This window comes from Lonchura striata, chromosome 3, assembly GCF_046129695.1.
Source record: "Lonchura striata isolate bLonStr1 chromosome 3, bLonStr1.mat, whole genome shotgun sequence".
In the NCBI taxonomy this organism is placed as follows: Eukaryota; Metazoa; Chordata; class Aves; order Passeriformes; family Estrildidae; genus Lonchura; species Lonchura striata.
The window spans coordinates 38,176,403-38,196,923 of NC_134605.1; the positions used below are offsets into that span (position 1 = coordinate 38,176,403).

Sequence of the window (20,521 nt, forward strand, 5' to 3'; positions counted from 1 at the left end):
ATTAGCTATCATACCACTTCTATTCTTTATGATGAACTTGTTCATCAAAACTATCCATATTTGCACTGTACTGTATCCACTGACAATGCTACTTACATTGATGGTAAAATTTTCAGAGGCTTGTGACAGATTCTGACTCTTTCAGGTGTTTCCAAAAGGTTTTCAGTCTTCTTTTCTTTCTTTATTTATTTTATTTGCTTTTGTGTTTGTTTTTTTTTATTTTACAAACATTTTGTTAATTTCCAATGGGCTAATTAAGTAGTACTTATTAACAACTGATGGTGTTTCTAAAAGAAGCAGAAATACAACTAAAGAAACAGAAGGAACACTACAAACATTCTCACCTGTATTCACAGGGCCTGCAATGCTGTAAAAAAGAAAAACTATTAATGCCAGCTGCATCTTAACAGATGATATGGTGAAAATCATTTCGTTCTACAAAAAAAATTAAAATAAATAAAAAGGAAAAAAAGAAAATCTTTACCTGCTACAATTAATTTTTTCATGTTTCTTGAGTCTCAGATTTCTCATTTCTTTTAGATTTTTAAACAACAGGTATAATACACACATGAGCTACCTTCTGATGCATTTCTCTGTAACCTATTCCTGACCCAAAGATCTTCATCTTTGTAAGCAGCTTCTGTGGTACAGTTAGCTTTTCCAGAGTGCTACTGAAACACACTGCAGAAAACTTTTCTCCCTAAACTCAGGAAGACAGACTATGGATTAAGGAAAGGGAGTTTCGCCCCTACTAATTGTCATCAGCAAAATAATAAGTACAACAAAGTAGGCTCCAATACTTGTTGAGCAGGTGAAATCCATTGATATTTCTGTCCTAAAGCTCTTGGATACTTCCAAATAAGACAAATTTAAACTTTCTCAAGACCAACAGCAATACTAATTTCCTCAACAAATATCAATAAGCTTATGTTAAGGTGCTTTTACATTTATATTTTCAATTATCTACAAGGGAATATAGCCAGGCTTGATTTTTGTACATTTCTGATGACGTTCTTCAACAACAAAGAGCTAAAAATGCTAAGGAAAGCACACCAAATGGACAGTGACCATCAACAGCAAAGCACCTTGATGTGCTACAAGAACTAAGTCTTCACAAAAAGCAGGAAACTTTGAAAAGGCATGTGATTGACTGCCACCAATTTTAAAATCTTGTCCAGAAAGTCATTAAAAGTACTAATTAATTGTGGAAAATACTAATTAATCGTATTTAGAGAAACATTCCTCTTCTATTGTCTTTCCCTCAAAATAATTCAGAAAGTTTTAAATTTAAAGAACAAACTCTAAAAAAACCATTAAATGTCTGTGCAGTTTTTCTCTCATCACAAAAGCCGATCCTTGCAGCAAACAGAGCTTTCCAGAAGGACTGGTCACAAGAGTATATAGTAAGTGGAGAAATAACAGATTTCATTCTCTCCCCTTTTATCCGCTATTTTTAAATTTAATTTTTAATGTGTTCAGAATTTTGCTTTACAGCTCTCTGAACCTACCTTGTATTTTCAGCATACTGGAAGCTGCTAAAGCCCTATATTGCTTTGGACTAGACCTTATAAATTTGGGTGCAGAATATTGTTTTTTTTATAATTCAGCATCTGAGTATCTCAATAATTCCCAAAGATTCTGTCACAGCTGCACTGACATTAGACAGTGTCAAAGCAAGGATGGAAGTTGTCCATTAACAGCAAGGTAAGCTCCTGGCAGCAGGAGGGCAAACAGAAAAGGAGATGCCTTTGCAGTTTGTGACAACGTGAACCTGTATTAGGTGATAAAACTATATTGAAAAAAAGTCTTATGTTGGGAAAAGATACCTTAAGCAGGAAACTGCAAACACAGGGAGCCTAGTAAAAGACTCCATCATGTTTTGAATCACTTTGTGCTGTGATTTACTTGTGGTATAAACACATATATGCACACACATTCCCATCCCTCACTTGTACTCCCAATAATAGCAAAAATAAACATGAAAAATAATATTAAAAAACTCTGTATTCAGTAATATTCACACCAAAGTATATGTATAGATATATCCATTAAAATTATGAACATTTCTAAATATATTTTATGTATCATACATATATTTATATGTATAATTACATATCCACAGAAGTCGTCTTGCTGTGCTAAAGCCAGCAGTAAAAGCAAAAACAGGTTTCACAATAGGACACCCATATATGCATATGTACTGGCTGTTTGGTTTGTGAATTTATTTACAACTTAGCTATATCATAATAAATGCTTACTGTTCTATTGTACAAACGTAATAGTAAAGGTTTAGGTTTGTTTTTTAAATACAAAGACTGCAAATGAATACATGAAAAAAATTACACACCATGTACAGTATTTATAATTTATAAATGCAAAGTTAAGACCTCTTTAAAGTATTGCACTTGCATATTTTTTACAAAGATAGTTTATATGTATCATATATATATATATGTGTGTGTAAATATATATATATATAAAACAAATTTTTCAGCTCACTAAATGTAGTAAAGTTGAATGTTGTTACCTTGAAGTTCTTTCTTCTCCACATAACAGCCCAACCTGAATTTGGAATATTTATGAAACTACTCTACAAATCAGTTTGATCTACCCTAGAAAGCAGTCCATTATTTTAGGTTTATTTGAGTATACACCCGTATTACAATCGAGCACAGTTTTTGGTCAGAAAGCAAACAAAAGTTATGATGTGCCTTTGCTAGACTGGGATATAGAACCTAAAGTTTGAACATTGACTTCTTTGTAGTAGTGTGCAGAAAGCCTTTTCTGCATTTAGAAAGAATAAATTAATTGTTCTACTTCACAGAACTGGTCCAATATCACAGTGTTTGAGGCAAATGCATTATTTCAAAAGGGTCATGACTGATTTGAGCATCTAATAATCTCCATTTTTTAACATGAATAGTGCTTTTTGCTACTCCTACAATTTTAACACTATATGCTCCAAGTGCAGTCACAGCAAACTGATCACAGTTTCAAGTTTATAGACAGGAAAAAAATCTGTGCCACATAAAAAGATGATTTCTGCTCTGCATGTCCCCTCCAATTTAATATGCTTGATCATATACTCCAGCTAAAAAAACCCTGTTTAATTTCTCTAATGGTTACTCATAGAAAAAAAATACTGCCATGAGTTGAACCATTACAGTAGAATATTGTAAAAGCATCCAAAATTTATAAATTAATTGTAACAATGGAATTTATCATGCTGTAGTAAAATATGCAACATCTCAGATGAGTAACATGCTATGTCAACTATTTTTCTCACTTAGTGCATAACTTTCAGGCACCTTTTCATAATACACTAGAAACACTGTTACAGCTTCAAACAGTGTTTTTACCTTCACAGGGCGTAGGAGGGAAAAGCAACTAGAAGTATTATCAAGAAAAACGCAATTCTAAGAATATAAAATCTAACACTTCTAGGAGAGGAAAGATCTGTTAAGCTTTTTATACATTCTTTAGGGCAAGATGAGTTTTAGTAAACTAAAAATGCAAGGACTTTTGACAATTTAACTTAATGAGTCAGATGCCTAACAAACCTAGATGTCTTAATCAATTGAGAGTTTGAGTCCAGAACTTTGACCAATTAAATCTCAACATCTCTTTGATCCATGAAATTCAAATGCAGCTCCAAAGTTCTTACTTTTGGTGGATTTGACTTTGAAAGTGCAGGTACAAGTATTTTTTTTTTTTTTTCAAAATATTTACACATATGAACCTGTGCTCTATAAATGCTAAGACGGACTACATTTGCTTTAAAAAAACAGCTCATCATGACTATTTTTTTTTTGGTCTAGGTCCTAACAAGGAGTAATGTTTTGTCATTACCTTCCTCCTTTTACACACCAGGAACTCAAACCAAATCACAGCCACTGGAGCCAAATTTTTAAATTTGTAATAGACATTATACTATAGCAAACATATATTTTAAGTGGTTTGGGTAGTTTTATAATAGAAACAGTAACTAATTTACTTGAGACATTAATAGTACAACTTATTGCAAATTTGACAAATTTGCCAGGGAAACATGTGCTCTCTCAGTACTTACAAACTTCAAAACATAACATAGTGTGTGATACTGTCAAGCATTTTTAATGGTAGGAAACAGAACTAGTGAAGTTATCTTTATTGTCAGTGAGTAAAAGATGAGTGAAAAGCTTTCCATACACACAGATAGAGTGTGTTAAGGAATACTTTTGCAATGCTTTTAAGATCAGCATTTTTATATGGAAAGGGGGAAAAAGGGAAAATGTCAGCAATATATTTAATCCAAATATACTTAACCTGCGAAGAAAAACATTCCATCCAGTTGTTGGGATACCTGAATTCCAAACAGCATTTTTGTAGTCACCATAGATTTAGATAATTTCCATGTAAATTAGGAACTGTGGATTCTGTCTCAAGTACTTAGTGGATGAAAGGTTGCATCTGCATTATTAGCTGAAACAGAATGGCTAAGGAGGAAAGTAGAGGACACAGCATGAGATATCATCCATTCTACTTTGCTGTAATTGTTTCCTGCTACATTTTTCTTTCTTTTTTTTTTTTTTTTTTTTGTTTCTGCTCTTTTTCAATTCCAACCAGTTTGCTGTGATTACCAAAAAAATTCTGCACTTAGAATTGGTAAGGCAAACTAAAAAGAAATAAAATATGGGGCTGCCGCTAGGTAACATGCATCATACAAATAAGATAACTTCATACTGAATTCTCAGCCTGAGGGATCTCTATGTACAGCAAAGGCTTAGGTGCATTTATACATTATGCGACTACGATCACGCACTGTACACATAAACAGATACTGGCATGTGCTCGACCATAACAGAAGGCAAAACTCAAGAGGCCAAGTTGTTCACATGAAACCCAAAAGCTGGCATGCCTATTAGAGCAATAGAGCCCAAAAGACAGGAGATGGAAAAAGAGAACCTGTGTTCTGTCTGTAGGTCACTACTGTTACTCATTGCAATTACACAATGGCCATGTTATCATGGAACCTCCACAAGAGTGCATTATCTGTGAACAAGCACATAATGCAGTATAGGCTGTATGTGAAAGGTATGCAAAGACTCTGTTTTCATCTACTGTGTGGATCACAGATTTTTTTTCTCATTTTTTAAGAGAAAGACAAAGGCAAATTAAGTGTTGTGAAACATATTCTGTACAATTGCACTAAATTTATAAGTGTGGCATTACATGTAAGTCTGCGCATAAGTTTGTAAGGCCGAGGCCTAAGTCAGCACAGAACTGTAAACACATAATTTAGTGTACTTTTCTTCAGTCATCTATTCTTTCACTAAGAAAGGCATTTCTAAACCTGGAAATTTCTCTAACTAGGGGGAAAAAAACAGACAAATGGAGAACTTTCCTAATTTCACTCATCTTGGGATGGGGGGAAAAAGCAGTATAAGACATGCAGTGTTACTGTGCAACACAAAAGCTAGTCAATACAAAAAACATTTTTGATTTATTGTGATGGTACCACAATCCCTCTTATCAGACCTGACTTTTCTGATGAGGCTTTTGTTCCCAGCAGATAGCATACTTCAGGTATGTCTTCAATGCCTTTTAAAATACAACTCAGCAGGTAGAAATAAAAATCATGACCTTACTTAATTGTGAGCTAGGCAAGGAAAATCTTTCCTGTCACATTTCAATTTTATCCAATATTTCTGTCACTATGGGTACAAAAACTCCAACCTAAAATTCCCTCTCATATCAGAGATAATTAACCAGTACTTCCAGTGTTTTAAGGGAGGAGTTGTCTAGTTTTAAAAAACATCCTAAAGAACAAAGCACCATCACTAGTTCTATCAACATTTCCCTTGTGAGTGACAGACAATTGGCATCATGATGCTTAATGAAGTACTTTAAAACTTTAACCTGAATGTTGGTTTTCCTTTAGTTTGCAGCAAGAGAATTCACTGTAACCTAAGCATAAATTATAATCTCCAAGGATTCTGCTGGAGTTCAAACTGATTACAAGTAGATCACACATAAACATTCACAATAGCAATGGGTATATTGTTCTATTTATAGCCAAGAACTCCCAAGTGACACTGGTGTTAAAGCCAGCCACAGTACTGTATAATAAAAGTACCATTGAAACCCTTACTAGAAAGATACAATTTAGAAGTACCCCATAAGATTCCCCCCCACCCCCATCAGTTTTAAATTAAGGCCTCAGCAATGTAGCCCATGAGATAAGGCCAGTCTTTTATATTCACAAGTTGTAAGTTCTCTTCTGATAGCTGACTCCAAAACATCTGGGTTGTCATTTTCCCTCTATTTACGTTGTGTCACTGGTGTAGGTCAGGAGATTGGCTGCCAGAGTCATTTAGCTGAGGTAACTCCATAGGTGTTACCTTCCTAGGCAGGTCTACTTCTTAGCATTTTGCAGCTTTCCTTTTTGCTTTTTCTCTTTTTCAAATAAAAATGAAACAAAACAAAAAACAGTCCCCAAAACAAGAAGGGGTGCTTTTCAGGTTAAAGCAATCTGTTACTGCTGTTCAGTCATCAATCTTCACAGGAAGAGAATCTGAAGTCCCAGGAGCAAGGGATTGAGTAGAAATCCATATAGAGGCTTCCTCACCTCTCGTTACTTTCTCCCATTGGTTAAGATTGTCCCTGGAGATGCAAAAAATTTAAGGTAAGACACTGTTCATAAGTTGACTGGGATTTATTGTTTCCTCACAATAATGTCTGCTGTACTATACTTTGAAACCTATATTTATATGTCTATTTATATTAGTACCTATATATCATCAAGCTTTTATCATCTACACATTATTTCGGCCTTCAGCTTCAGTTATCCCATTTTGCAATTCCTTAGAACTCATATCCACGTCAACTCTATCCTAGCCTACAGTACACCTTCCTTCCCCAAGGCAAGCCCTGAAACTAGAGGCTACCACCTGCTTCCACAACAAATTTACAGCCCTCATGGATGCAGGAAAACCCAGCTGTGACCCAAGAGAGACATGACTGCAGAGACTCTGAAACACTGGAGCACTCTGGAGCACAGGAGCAGATTAAGCTTTCTGAAACTCCTGCAAAAGGGCTGCCTGACAGTATATAAAATGTTGCATGCCAGGATCATAGTATCAATTTTCAAATACTATTTGGTAATAATATTATCAGTCTACTACATTTAACGGGTACCCCTTCCTTGAGACATAAATGTCTTTTAGTGCCTCACAGCCTGGCCAAACCTTAAGTTCAAAATTCTGTTCATAAGCCATAAAATGATGAGAAATCAAGCTGGTAATATTCTAATGATCTGAAGAGGGTACAAACCCATAGCCTTACTTGCTGTACACCACTCTAGTGATTGGAAAATCTGTGTTGATGATAGGCTTTGCAACCAATAGCCAAAACTCAGCATTCAGTTTTCAAACACAGAGAAAGAGAGCAAACCCAACGGTTCCATCTTCATACTGTCAGATCCCTAGTTGCTAAAGCAACAGTTCTTAGATGCCTTTGGTAAACAAACAGGATGGCAACAGTACTGAAAGGTCTCCCATGGTATGTTATACCATGATATTACATCGGAATTTACACAGCAGAGCTCTTCTGATTCTTATGTCATAGCCTTGTCAAAACATTTGCTAAACCTGCACAGCATACAGGTAAGAAGAGAAAATGTTGCATTTTCTGAGGGTGGTGGAAGGCAGGATCTGATGAAGTCTACCAAAGAAGACTTGTGCCCTCTAGGGTAACACCTACACCAATTTCTGTAGGAAAATGCTCTGCCAGTGCTTCAGGCCTGCTGGAACTTATGAAGCCACCATTAGTAAGGCATTGAGCCTCAGCTAATACAATCAGGCACTAAGGATACGAAAAAGTGAAGCATCACTATTTCTGTCTCCTTCCTGGACCTGGGAAAGTAACAAGAATTTCAGCCAAAATATTTTTAATTAATATAAATTTCATTAAGAATTGATAGACCCAAAAGAACAAGGAAAATAGTTTTAAATTACTTGGTCTGAAAGAAAGGAAAAAAAAAATCATTTCATCCTCCAAATAAATACACTACTATATATTTATACTTTGGTAGACCTACTGAGTACATGTAACGCAGGTTGGCTAATAGTTTTGATCTACAGAAAATGACAAGAAAGCATTTAAAAATGTGGAATAAATTACCAAATGAAAAAACCTTCTAGACTGTTAGCTAGTACCTTACTTTATGGAAAACCAGTGTTGGATTTCTCTTTTTTTTTCTTTTTTTTTCTTTTTTTTTTTTTTTTTTGTAAGGTATAGATAATATGATTCATTTGCCTTTGAGCTCCCAATGAAGCCCTGGCTCCTAATGTCTGGAATAAATGCCCAGAGGTTCTAAAAATAAAAGCCTTGATGCTGACATGCTGCCTTGGCTGCTTTTGCTGCTATTATTTGCAGCTGGTGTCCGAGTTTCGAAGAACTCAAGGACACAGCAGCTTAAATACTGTGTTCAAGAATGAGCCCTGCTGGTGAAGAGGTGATATCAAAATTGGTTCAGTCAGCAACTAAGGAAATACCAAACAAAAATGAGGCTGTATGCCTCTGATCACACCAAAAAAGTTACACATCACAAATAAAGGAAAAACAAAAGTGTAGTGCAAAATCAGCCATTTAAAACACTCTGGAATATTCTAGACCCTGAAATAACATCAATCTTTTCTAAATGGGCACCTGAAGTTATATCTGTGTTCTGATTTCCTGCTCTCCATCTCCAAGTCTTAACCCTCAAACTTCTTCATTCTCTTCAATGAAAAAGCAGAGGATATTTTCAAGGCTAAGATAAAACTACCAAACTGCTCCTCAGAAGACTTTATTTCAGGATGTGGATTTTCTAGAAGCTCCTTAGTCCTGCAGAGGCTTTATCTATTCAGCTACCTTTAGTTATGCTTTAGCACAATCTAAATTAAAGAATACACAACAGCAAGACACGGAACTGTGTCGAGACTGTGCCAGTGTAGCATTCAGCAGTATCATTATAACAATTTGAATTACAAACAACAAGCATAATTTCTGGAATAGAAAAAATCATATAATCTCTGCCAGGAGTCTGATTGCTTTTACTTCAGACATCACACCTTCTACAGAGAAACCAGCTCTGGAAAAGATGTTCATGCTTGATCTTCAGAACTAGGGAGAACCTTTGTCTAGAGCACATGCTTATGTGGGTGTTTGATATCCACAATTCAACTTTAAATATCCTCATTTGAGTTCTAAAAGATGAGCCACCAAGTGAAACAGGCCACTTTGCAAATAAGCCTCATTGGGATATCCACATGGCCAGAAATCAAAAGATATGTGTCTTCCCAGATGGTTGCTCCTGTAAAAGATACTGTGCCATCTTAAGCCCTCCAACCAGCCAGTTTCCATTAAAACTTGATTTATTAAAACTTGATTTTGATCAAGTCTTTACTGTGAGCATGGTGAGGCATTGGAACAACTTGCCCAGAGAAGCTGTAGATGCCATATCCCTGGAAGTGTTCAAGGCCAGGTTGGATGAAGCTCTGGGCCCTGTTCTAGCAGATGTCCATTCTCACAGAGGGGAGACTGAGCTAGATGATCTCTTCCAAGGGATCTTCCAACCCAAACAATTTTTAGATTCTATAATTTTCTTGGATAAACCAAATACATTATTTAATCTCTCTCTACTAAGATCTCAAAACATTCCTTCAGCTCTTTACATTCTCTCATTTGTTCATGTCTTTATGTACTCTTCTTAAAGCATAGACATTAAACAAAATTCCAGCTGTAGCCCCATTAATATAAAACCTCCAGAGATATAATCTCTAATTCTTCTGAACAGTCCTTCTATATCCATCTAAAGGTTGCACAGCCATGCCCAGCAAAGATACCTTAGAGGCAGCTGAGCTGACTATTAATGATGGCTCCTAGATAATCACTGTTCTCATAGGGTAGTCTTCTGTACCACTGACAGACCTACATATTCTTCTCACAGCTATATGAAAGCGTGTTTTTGTGTGAATGAAATTGTTTTGCTAAAAACTACATTAATTTCAAGGCATTTGTCTGTTACTTAACAGAAATAATTTAGTCCACAAAATCCACAAGAGGAGGTCATAAAGGATAAAGTTCAATGTTAAATAGAACTTAGGGACTACAACAAAACAAAAAAATGTGAGAGAATACTAATAAGAGCATAGAAAAACAGACCTTTAACCACTGGAATTTTATGAAATATCTGGGGTTTTCTAGAAAATATGGATTAACCTGAAACCAGAACATTTTCATTAAGTATTCACTGGTTTCAGCAAAATTTTTGTCAGGAAAGATTGCTAAGGCCCAGGATATAATTACTGGACAGAACTACCTAGAAAGCAACCAGCCATCATTCAAGTGGAGAAGCAGCCAACAAGGACTCTTGCCTCTTTTCCAGAACAACCCAAGCTCCATACCCACTGTGTTATAGGAGAAAGTTACATTTGCTTCACCCATACTCCAGTGTTACGACTCCTATGCTCTCAACTACTGAATTTTTTCTGGATATCTCTTTTTCTGGTTTTTAATAGAAATCATCTGATATGAAATAAAACCACGTTTTTTAAACACACATTTTTTAAGTAAAAAGAATACTGGCCAATTTTTGTTGTGGGAACCACATTGAAGTACAAAGCACACAGAAAGAAATTACACTGAGCCAGCACAGACAGGGATACACAAGCACTGAACTGTTTCTCTCTAAATGCTTTTGGCATCTAACACATTTTAATCAGCTGTGTCTGTAGTGGACAGGCCCTGACAGTAGTTATCGCCTCTGGGCTTCTGAGTAGATTAATGTGAGATGTGTATCCCTGTTAATATTAATGCAAATTCTAAAAATAAAAATCTGTATTTCCAGACAAACTTGCAAAGCACTCTTGCCTTTTCCTTGACCAAGGAATCAGCTATGCACATTTACTCACCTGCATGCTCGGAGTAGTGGCCCAGTTGGAGGAAAGATCTGTGCAAGGGTGGTGTAACATGGGATGGCTACAGCATTGTAGAACCCAATCTATGAAAAACAAGAATGAAAAAAAAATAGTTTAATTGTTGCCAAACTACAATACTGGAAGCTAACAGCTCAAAGCTCTTTACCTAATTACTCTTGTATTTGTTATTCACATTTCTGCATCTTCCTTTAACATCCGAATGCTTTAAAATAAGCAGCAACAGTGAAATCTTTGGTAATTACAAGCTGCTTACATGCCTTTCTTTTATGACTGATATGGCTGCCTCAGGTAAGGTTTTCTACAGAACCTTTTATTATTCAATTGATTCATTTCTTTTGTTCAGGATATGTCTACCTGTTTGGTGTCGGTAGCAGCGGGAAGTAGGTGGAGATGTTAGAGACATTTCTGCAAACATGATTCATGTGATGATTTTACTTTTTAAAAAAGGAAGGTTGTGCAGCATTCACAAAATATGGTTAGATTGTGGATTGTTCTGATGTTCTCCGGGGCATGCACTGCATAGCTCAATGTACTTAAAATGCCGGGGTCTTTGCACATTTGTGAATGGTGTGCAGTGTGATCAATGATTGGTTTGCAATTGCTTCTCATGTACACAGTTCAATAATACATCTTTGCCATTATCATATTTAGGGAAAACCAAATGAGCGGATTTTTAATGATATCTGACTCATAGAGGGTTAGCGGCCTGTGATGACTATGATGTCACAGCTGAATTGTCATGATGAAATTTTTAGAATATATATTATCAAGGATGACAGATTGCATTCAGATTCATTATAACATCCCTCACTTATCCCAGACTCTTATGATAGTTACAATAGTAACTATCCTTTCGTTTGGGCAGAATTTTTAAATGCCTTCTAATGAAACACTATGTATTGTACCATGACCAAGCATTTGATAATATCTCTTTTTTTAATAATCCAAACTTTGATCCTTATTCAGAAATTGAAGAGCAGCTCTTGTTTTCATCAACACAAAGATTCATCCCATACTGCTATGTAACCAAGTCTTCTGTGTTCTTTAAATAAAAATAAGACACATTTTCTGAGCTGTGAACCCAGATGAAGTACCTATAGGGATGAAGTACTTACAGTGCAACCAACAGAAAGAAACTGCAGCTGGTTAGAAGGCAAAGCTACAGACAGATGGGATGTCTGCTCATCCACACTATTTCATATACTGCCTCATTTTCTTCCCATTTGTTTTGGATTTTTTCTTTTCTTCTTGTTTGCTAGTTTTTAAGGGGAACTATTTTATTTCAGTGGAAAAAGATTACTCTGTATTTGTCAAAAACCAAAATAGGACATTAGATACAGCCACCCTGTAGACCTTCTGGTTCAATGAAAATCACAGAATCAAAGAATATGATGCGTTGGAAGGGACCCTCAAGGACCATCAAGTCCAACTCTGCATAGGCCCATCCCCAAGAGTCACACCATGAGCATTCTCCAAACACTTCTTGAACTCTGTCAGGTTGGTGCTGTGACCACTTTCCTGGAGAGCTGTTCCAGTGCCCAGCCACCTTCTGGGTATAGAACGTTTTCCTAATATCCAGCCTAAACCTCCCTGACACAAATTCAGGCCACTCCCTTATGTACTGTCACTGGTTGCTGCAGAGAAAAGATTAGTGCTGGACCATCCTCTCCCCCTTCCCCTCATGAGGAAGCTGTAACTGCAGTGAGGTCTCCCCTCAGTCTTCTCTTCTCCAGGCTGAACAGACCAAGGGACCTCAGCTGCCTCTCATGAGGCTTCCCCTCAAGGCCCTTCACCATCTTTCTTACCCTCCTTTGGACACTAAGGGCTAGCTAAGCTAAGGGCTGAAACAACCACTTACTAAGGGCTGAAACAACCACTTACTAAGATAAAAAGCATTATTGACACCTGTAAAAATTCAAGGTGATTGTGGTCGTAGCTAGAGCTACAAGTACAAAGAAAGGAAAAAGCGATAACAGCAAAGAATACACCAATTAACCAAAATTTAAAAACAAGTTTTCCACTGCTACTTTAAAAAATAACATCAAATTCAGCAGTCTGAATAACCTAATTTCAAAAGTAATACTCATTAATACATGAAATTATTTTTTCCATACATATTTTATGTAATAAAAAGTACCATTTTATTGAGAGAGTTCATACCTGACCCTGAGGGACTTCATCTTTCTTATCTCTGTCCATCATAGGAATAGGCTGAATACCTGTTTTCTTCATTTCATCACCCTTGAGAAAAGTAGAGAGAGAGATATTAAGAAAACAAAAACAAGACTATTGAGACCTGAATTAATTTCCATCTTCTATTCTATGTCAATCTAAAAATCCAGAATTTAAAATAATGTGTGGTATCACTCTAAGGCAATCTCAGAAGTATGCAGAAGGAGAGGCTCATTTTGTACATTCACCTAAGTGATAATGTAAACAGCAGATGCTTCAAGTCAATGTACACATATTTTCCTTATTAGTGTGTCTCCATCATAAAAAGCAACTGGAAGACTAAACCCAAAGAAATCATTCTATTCTACTCTACCTGCTCAGTTAGTCTCATCTTTCAAAATACCTGTTTAAAGCACATAATACAATGACAAGTAGAACACAACTCACCCATCTAAAGAAATACTGAGTAAAGCAGATAAATTTACAGTGTACCCTCTTTGTCAAAAATTTTGTCTTTTCAGTATATATCAATATATCAACATCTACCTCTATTAACTCATGCTTACAAAATAGTAACATCTGGACAGGCACAATTATGTCCATAATTCCATCTTTACTATTTTTGAGTATGGAAAATCAGTTTCATCCTTCCTTCTCCACTGAGCTCACAAGATTTGCATTCAAAAGCAAATTTATAAGCAAAGAAGCTGAGTATGTAATCAGTGAGTCTTGTCAATATTATACCTCCATTCTACCACTCATAAGAACACTCACTTTCCAGTGCAGGCATTTCAGAAAGTGAGTGCTGAACTAGATCTTTGAGCTTACACAGTCACCATTTTTCAAATATTTTGTTGTAGTCTGAGCTGTTTACAAGAGAACAAGAATATGTGAATATGAAATACACCCAACAAGAAGCACACATCTGGAATTTCACAATGAACATGCAACAGGCAAGGTAACAATCTCCACACTAAATGCATGCTACATCAACTCCATGGGCCTGATTTCTATTTTATGCCTGTGTAAAACAGAAATAGGCCCACTGAATACTGCAAGGCTCCACAGGGCACATAACAGAAAAGAAAAACACAATAGCAGTCCTGAAAATACAACTGTATCTCCTAAAGTTTCATAACTTTGCTCTATGCAATTTATTCCTTATCCCAGAGCAGTCACTTTCACTTAAAAATGAAATAATTAGGATATTTACACCTCAGAATATGACATGTGAGAGACTGCATATATATTTGTGAACACGATTACATACTACAGCTTAATTCCTTGATCCAATTCTCAGTACACATTAATTTTAGAGTAACTTTCCATGTATTGAAGACCTAGCTCTCTCTGAGACACTATTGTTGAGAGCTGGCTCACGACGAAGACTCAAAAAAAATTGATGTTTTTCATATTTACTTTAGCATTTTCTATACTCACACTATAGCTTTATAAATATGTTCCAAGGCAGCTGACCTGGAAGCTGATTTCATATTTTGCATCTCTACAAAAAACTACACTTAGTGACTACTTCTATGTTCTGTTGCTTGATCACTTTATGTTAGAACATACTTTCTACATTATCTTTAACAGACAGAAAAAACACTGCCAAAATATTAGATAACTCAGCTCTTTAAATAACTTCAGAGTAAGCAATGAACACACACATGCACCAGTGAACTCTCTTTAAAACAAGCACACCAAGATGTTGATTGAAAAATACTTATAGTTGGGCTTTTCCTTCCTGTATGCTTCTGTTTATAAGGAGAGTAAACAAAAGAACCACACATACCTCAGCCCAGAACTCTGCATATATATCATTGGCCGTCAGTCTGGTAACAGGCCACAGCTTGGTCACAGAACACAGATCACAAGCTGTCATCATCAGGCCAATCACTCTATCTCTAAAGCAGAATAAAACAACATTAAATTGTAAGTTTCATAAAGAATTAATGATTGCTCTGCAGAGCTTTCATTTGCCCTTCCTCAGCTGGATCAGCAGCAATGTATGCACACTATGAACTTTCTCCCATCTATTGTTAGTTCCTCATTTGTTTGATTCTTTGATAAGGAACGGCACAGACTCTGTACTGTATCCCTTATTGTATTCCCTACAGTGTTTACAACCAGAGTTCATTGACCATTCTCTACACAATCACATACATAGACAAGGGCACAGGATGCCTGCCTGTTAAAACACTCACATGCCTCTCTATAATTCTCTGAATATACAGTACAAGTCTATAAAAACAAAGATGGTATATGTAATTGCTGCATTTCTTTTGTTCTTTAAAGAGGGGGGGAAAAAAGCTCCTAAAAAGAGGAATGACTACTTCTGAGTCTGTCACAAGACACTGTCATTGCTTTGTTGGAATGAATGTAAACTCTGACAGTCCAAGAATCTAATGCGTAACTCTGTCCTATACAGAGTAACTGAACATCAGGAACTGAACATCATTATTAGAATAAGGCGCGCACACACACAAAAAAAATTCCTATTTAACCGATTTTTTAGCACAAATTTATGTTTTTTGAATCTAAGTTTTATAAGGAAAACTGGCAATTAATTTAAATTCACTTGTTTTCACCAAATGGAGAAGTTGAGATGGCACTTAAGGACACCTGCATCTTTGTTAATAATGCCTATTCCATTTGAAAAAGCACAGAGCTTGCTAACCTGCATGCCAGTGTGATGGCAGTCATTAAAACTGTGCCAACAGACAAATATACCAGATGAAATACACAAACACATAGTATAATCAATCAATAAATACAAAGTGCACTTCCCCTAAGTTAAGATAAAGAAGTCATCAACCATGTAAGGTCAATGCAAATATAAAGCAATGGCAATTACTGTTACATATGTTTAATTTTACACACTGTGGGTCTTAGAGATCACATATGTAAGAAAATTACCATTCAGAGGTAATCCATTTTTTAAAAAAATAAGATTTCTCTTTCTAGACTAATGCCATAGGGATCTACTGCTGTTTTGCTGCTTTACCTGTGTGTTTGGTTCTTAAGGTTTAATGCTCCTGTCTGATGAAGCTCTTCAAGTTGTTTTCTGTTTCCAAAATACAGGGCAAGGTCTGTGGCGATGATGGCTTTCCGGATGATCTCAAGTACTTGCTCATATTCACTGGAGCTCAGATTGGAGAAGACATTGTGCCCTTCCAGCTATGAAAAAGTAAAAAACCAATAAAAAGCACAAGCTCTAATTCAGAGACGATTTCAGTCTTTACTTCACCAGACAGGTTACGACAGTTTTACAGCCCAATGACAAGTTCTGTTGCAAATTCAAATGTTAATGGCCTGAAATTCCCATTTTTATTCTTCCTTTCTAAACACTGTCATGAAAAAAACTATGACTAAGCCACCAATTTGTTTCAGGGACTGCTCCTTCTGAAGCCCCAAGGTAATACTAGAGAAAAATTACTGAAATCCTTTTCTTTGATTTAAAATCACTATAGACACAACACTTCCAGATAGTTTTACCTTGGAAACTTGTGATTCAGTTCTGATACAGAGTCAAGTTGGTAAACTGACTACCTGATTCACTTAAGCATAGTTTTGATACTCCGTAATATACAGTATGGATAAAGAAATACTGAAGTTAAAAATACAAAATAATTTTGCTTTCCTTATGTTCCAAATGAAATGTGCCTGAAATCGCTGCATTTACTGACATAACTTTCTATATAAAAAATAAGTTAATTATTTTAATGTATGTGAACATTTAGGGGGAAAAGCTGCTTTGTTCAATCTGAAATTGAATGACTTGTAAACTGAAGATAAGAGTTTCTGTTATGGAGGCTCTGGTAACACACCACAGCCATCACTTTTCAATTTCCACAAGGTATTACTGCTCATTTAACTGACAATATGTACACACTGTGATCACTCAAGATGCTATATTACATTCTGAAAAATCAAGACTATCTGCTGTCTCTAAGATTTCAAAAACCACTTGTCAAAAGTCTTCCTGCTGTTGAGAGGAAGCAGACAAAAAGAAAAGAATGAGCTAGCCATGTCAAGGTGTGTATATTCAGAAGAAGAAAATATCATTAAAATATATCAAATGCAGAGGTGTTTTGACATTTAATTGGCATTTGGGCTGAAGCTCAAAAAGTTTCCCTGACTTTCATCAAGCATTTACATAATTTGCTCAAAATAAATCCTCTGCAGTACAAATAGGCTTGGTTTCTCTCACCATCCAGAACATAAACATCATTTTCCAGGACTTTTACTTAGGCAAGTAGATTTATTGTGAATAATGAATAGAAAATACAATCCGTCTATGTCTCAAGGCTCCTTTGACAGATTTCTAAGTCACAGAACATTATGTTTAAAAAAAATATCAGAACATTTTAATCCATCATCAGCACTTTGGGAGCAAAAAATTACTGCTGCTAGTTCCCACAATTTAGGGTTTTGGGGACCCTTTACTCTCCAGCCTTGCTGTCTAATTCCTGTGACCAGGCTATTTGTCCTAGTATTTAAATTATTCTAGATTCTACTCTTGGGCTTTAGAAGTTGCATTCTCAGAAAGACCACTGTGACAGCTTCTGTTCAGACTACTCAAAAAGAACTGATTCTGTAAAGTGTTGACAGAAGCTGACAGTTATGAGTTTGTGTCACTTAGGCTTTGAGTAGTATATACAATGAAGATTTTGTTCTTTGCCTGCTGAGCTACAGCTAGTGAATTGAATCCTGTGTCCTAAGTATGCTGTATGAATTGCAGGTGGATAAACAAAGCAGCTCTAAAGTCTCAAGCAGTTAAAAGTACTGCAGGTTACTAATGTAAAATTAAAACTTCGATAAACCCTAAAAAGCTTAGTGGGTTGGTTTGACTTTTTTTTCATCAGTCCATTAATTCAATAAGACTTTTTGATTCAAACAAAATCCAGCAAGTACAAAAGGCTGCTCTAGTCTGCCTTTGTTGCTAATTACCACCCATGGGTGCTTCAGCAGCTGGCGTCTTGAATCCACTCTACAGCCCTGGCCACTTATCCCCCTTTCCTCACTCACATTGACGGCAAATGCAGGAGGTGCCAGGGAAGCAAATGGGTTCCCTGCCTTCATGGCAAATGGGATTTTCATTTATTACATTTCTGCCAGAAAAAAATGCAAAATGGTTGGGACAGTGAAGCGTTAATGACTGAGGAACATGCTCACTGTGCACAAATTCACACGAAGAATGAACACTAAACATCTAATGCCATACCACCACTGAAGGATTCAATTACACCCTCCTACATGAAAGAGCATTTAGAGATGAAGCTTCCATTCTGTGATTAAAAGCATATGATACCTAAAACCATAATCACAAGATGTGATTCTGAACACAAGACAGAATATGTATTTTTCCTAAAAGGTGATTACATATTTAAGAAAATAAATATCTTCCCCTGAAAAACCCGACAGAAAGATAGATTAAAAATGAATCAGTGGCACAGTAGCAAGGTTAGGCTGTAATATGAGTGTGCATGGAAAACTAAAACTAGTGAGCACAGTTATGGACTGGCAGTAGTTTCACAGGTAAGAGTTCTCACTAATTTAGAATTATAAAACTTTCACTCATGAGAAAATATGTGTGTGTCAGTAGCACACCTGATTTTCCCAAAAAGCATCTGCTTGTTTTCTTGCAGTTTTTTTCTTCATTAAACATAAAGACATATGACCTCATACTCTCTTCCACAGAATATTACCTTACTCGGGTTTTTTTAATTTCAAATTGCCGAGTAACAGATAAGCACAGAATAACATAATGAAATAGGTTTACAATTTTCATGCATGAAAAATTACCATATGCCCTTTCATGCCACACATTTAACATTCACAGAATTTATTACAGCGGGTTTTCAGGTTTCTCATACAAAGTTTTGCCAGTACTTGAGTTTTATTCAAAATTTCAGGATGGTCAAAGACTGTTGAAATATATTATGACAAAAAATATATATGTATCTGAAAAAATTATTTTTCATTTTCAGAGTTCCTATTCTATATGGTCATTGGAAAAGCCTCCAGAGAGCCAGAAGCAAAAAGCTTCAAAGGCAGGCCATAAGTAAAGATCTTCAAATACACAATATTTTTTATAAGTTCAAGATTTTGAGAAAGCTGTGTTTTGCACTCTTGTTGAATCCTTGGGTTGCTAATTGTGAAAACTGGCTTGCTGTAATAAATCTTCTGCTCTTCTATAAATGAGTACTATAATAAAGAAATTAAACTAAGCATGCTTCAAAAAATCTACTTGGTAATGATGTGACTCCTCTTTCCACCACTGGACACTAATGCACAGAACATACAATTTCAATAATCCTACCTGCAGGATGGACACAGTCTGCGAGAAGTGGTGCTGTTCCATCGTTGATGTGGAATAGAGAGCAGCTAAGGGGTGATCAAATTTCTGAAGATAGCTGTTGCTGTAACCTCTGTGATCCAGGTCATGACACAGGCATGCAACTAAAAGACCCTTTCGCTACAAAAAAAATTGACACAAGCATGAAAAGCAAGATGTATTTCCTGCCCCTAGATGTCACTCTCTACCCAAAATACTGTAGAAGTTGCAGTATCCTAATACTGCCTTCAAACAGCACATGTGGAAATATCCTTAAAAATGAGATAAACATGACAGTAAAAACATGCTGAATTAAAATTCGTGGTCCAAATGAAGTTATATTATGCATTTAAAAATCGTTGTTGGACAGTAACATGATATTGGATGAACTGTGCTTCAGAAGAAATCTGCATTTTAAACAGTCTGGTTATCTGCTGAATCCTTACCTTTAATGTTTATTAAAATAATAAAAAGCACAGTTATTGAGGGAGAAGAAACATACAAAATGTATGATCTGCTGGTCAAGACAGGTGCACTGCAGTTCAATACCAGATTTGCCTCTGCAACACTCCTAGAGATGTTAACTAAATCTTCTAGTGGGTTTTTTTCTAGGAAGTCACTAACGTGAGACATGGACAATGCTGGACAATGCAATTGTAAACAAATAAAGACAGTAAGTGGGTTTTTTATATAATTAATTGTTAATATCCTGAAGAACTGGAGTCCCTGAAATCTCTTTTCCAAAAGGTTTTCACACAGCTTAGTGTTTGGAAAAAAAATCATTAATGTTTATGACTGTCACTATTGGCATGAAGTATCATGAAAATTTCTTCAGAGACCCAATATCTTTGTCATATATTTGGTTCTGATCAGTGTTCAGTAAACAAGGATAAGGCTATAAAATGAGGCAGAAAAAGAATATTGATTACCCATCTATTAAGTGCACAACATCCAGTCTGGATACTATACTAAGAGACCCATGGGTCTGTGGAAAAATAGCAATGATGCAATTAGAAATACTATCACAAATACACCATGTGCAGAAATAAGG

The 20,521-nt window shown here is 35.9% G+C and overlaps 1 protein-coding gene across 8 annotated transcripts in view; it reads right to left on the minus strand.

The window, feature by feature from the left end:
• Window positions 1–2,201: 2,201 nt before the first annotated feature.
• PDE10A (phosphodiesterase 10A) overlaps window positions 2,202–20,521 on the minus strand; it is a 351,678-nt gene continuing 333,358 nt past the window's right edge. For all 8 annotated transcript variants that reach the window (XM_021544164.3, XM_021544162.3, XM_021544159.3 and 5 more), the window contains 6 exons: window positions 19,456–19,611; window positions 16,138–16,310; window positions 14,926–15,037; window positions 13,122–13,202; window positions 10,935–11,023; window positions 2,202–6,642 (listed from right to left, as the gene is read on the minus strand). In XM_021544164.3, coding sequence (XP_021399839.2) covers window positions 6,525–6,642; window positions 10,935–11,023; window positions 13,122–13,202; window positions 14,926–15,037; window positions 16,138–16,310; window positions 19,456–19,611 — 729 coding nt within the window. In that variant the 3' untranslated portion in view covers window positions 2,202–6,524. The remainder of the gene's footprint in view (window positions 6,643–10,934; window positions 11,024–13,121; window positions 13,203–14,925; window positions 15,038–16,137; window positions 16,311–19,455; window positions 19,612–20,521) is intronic.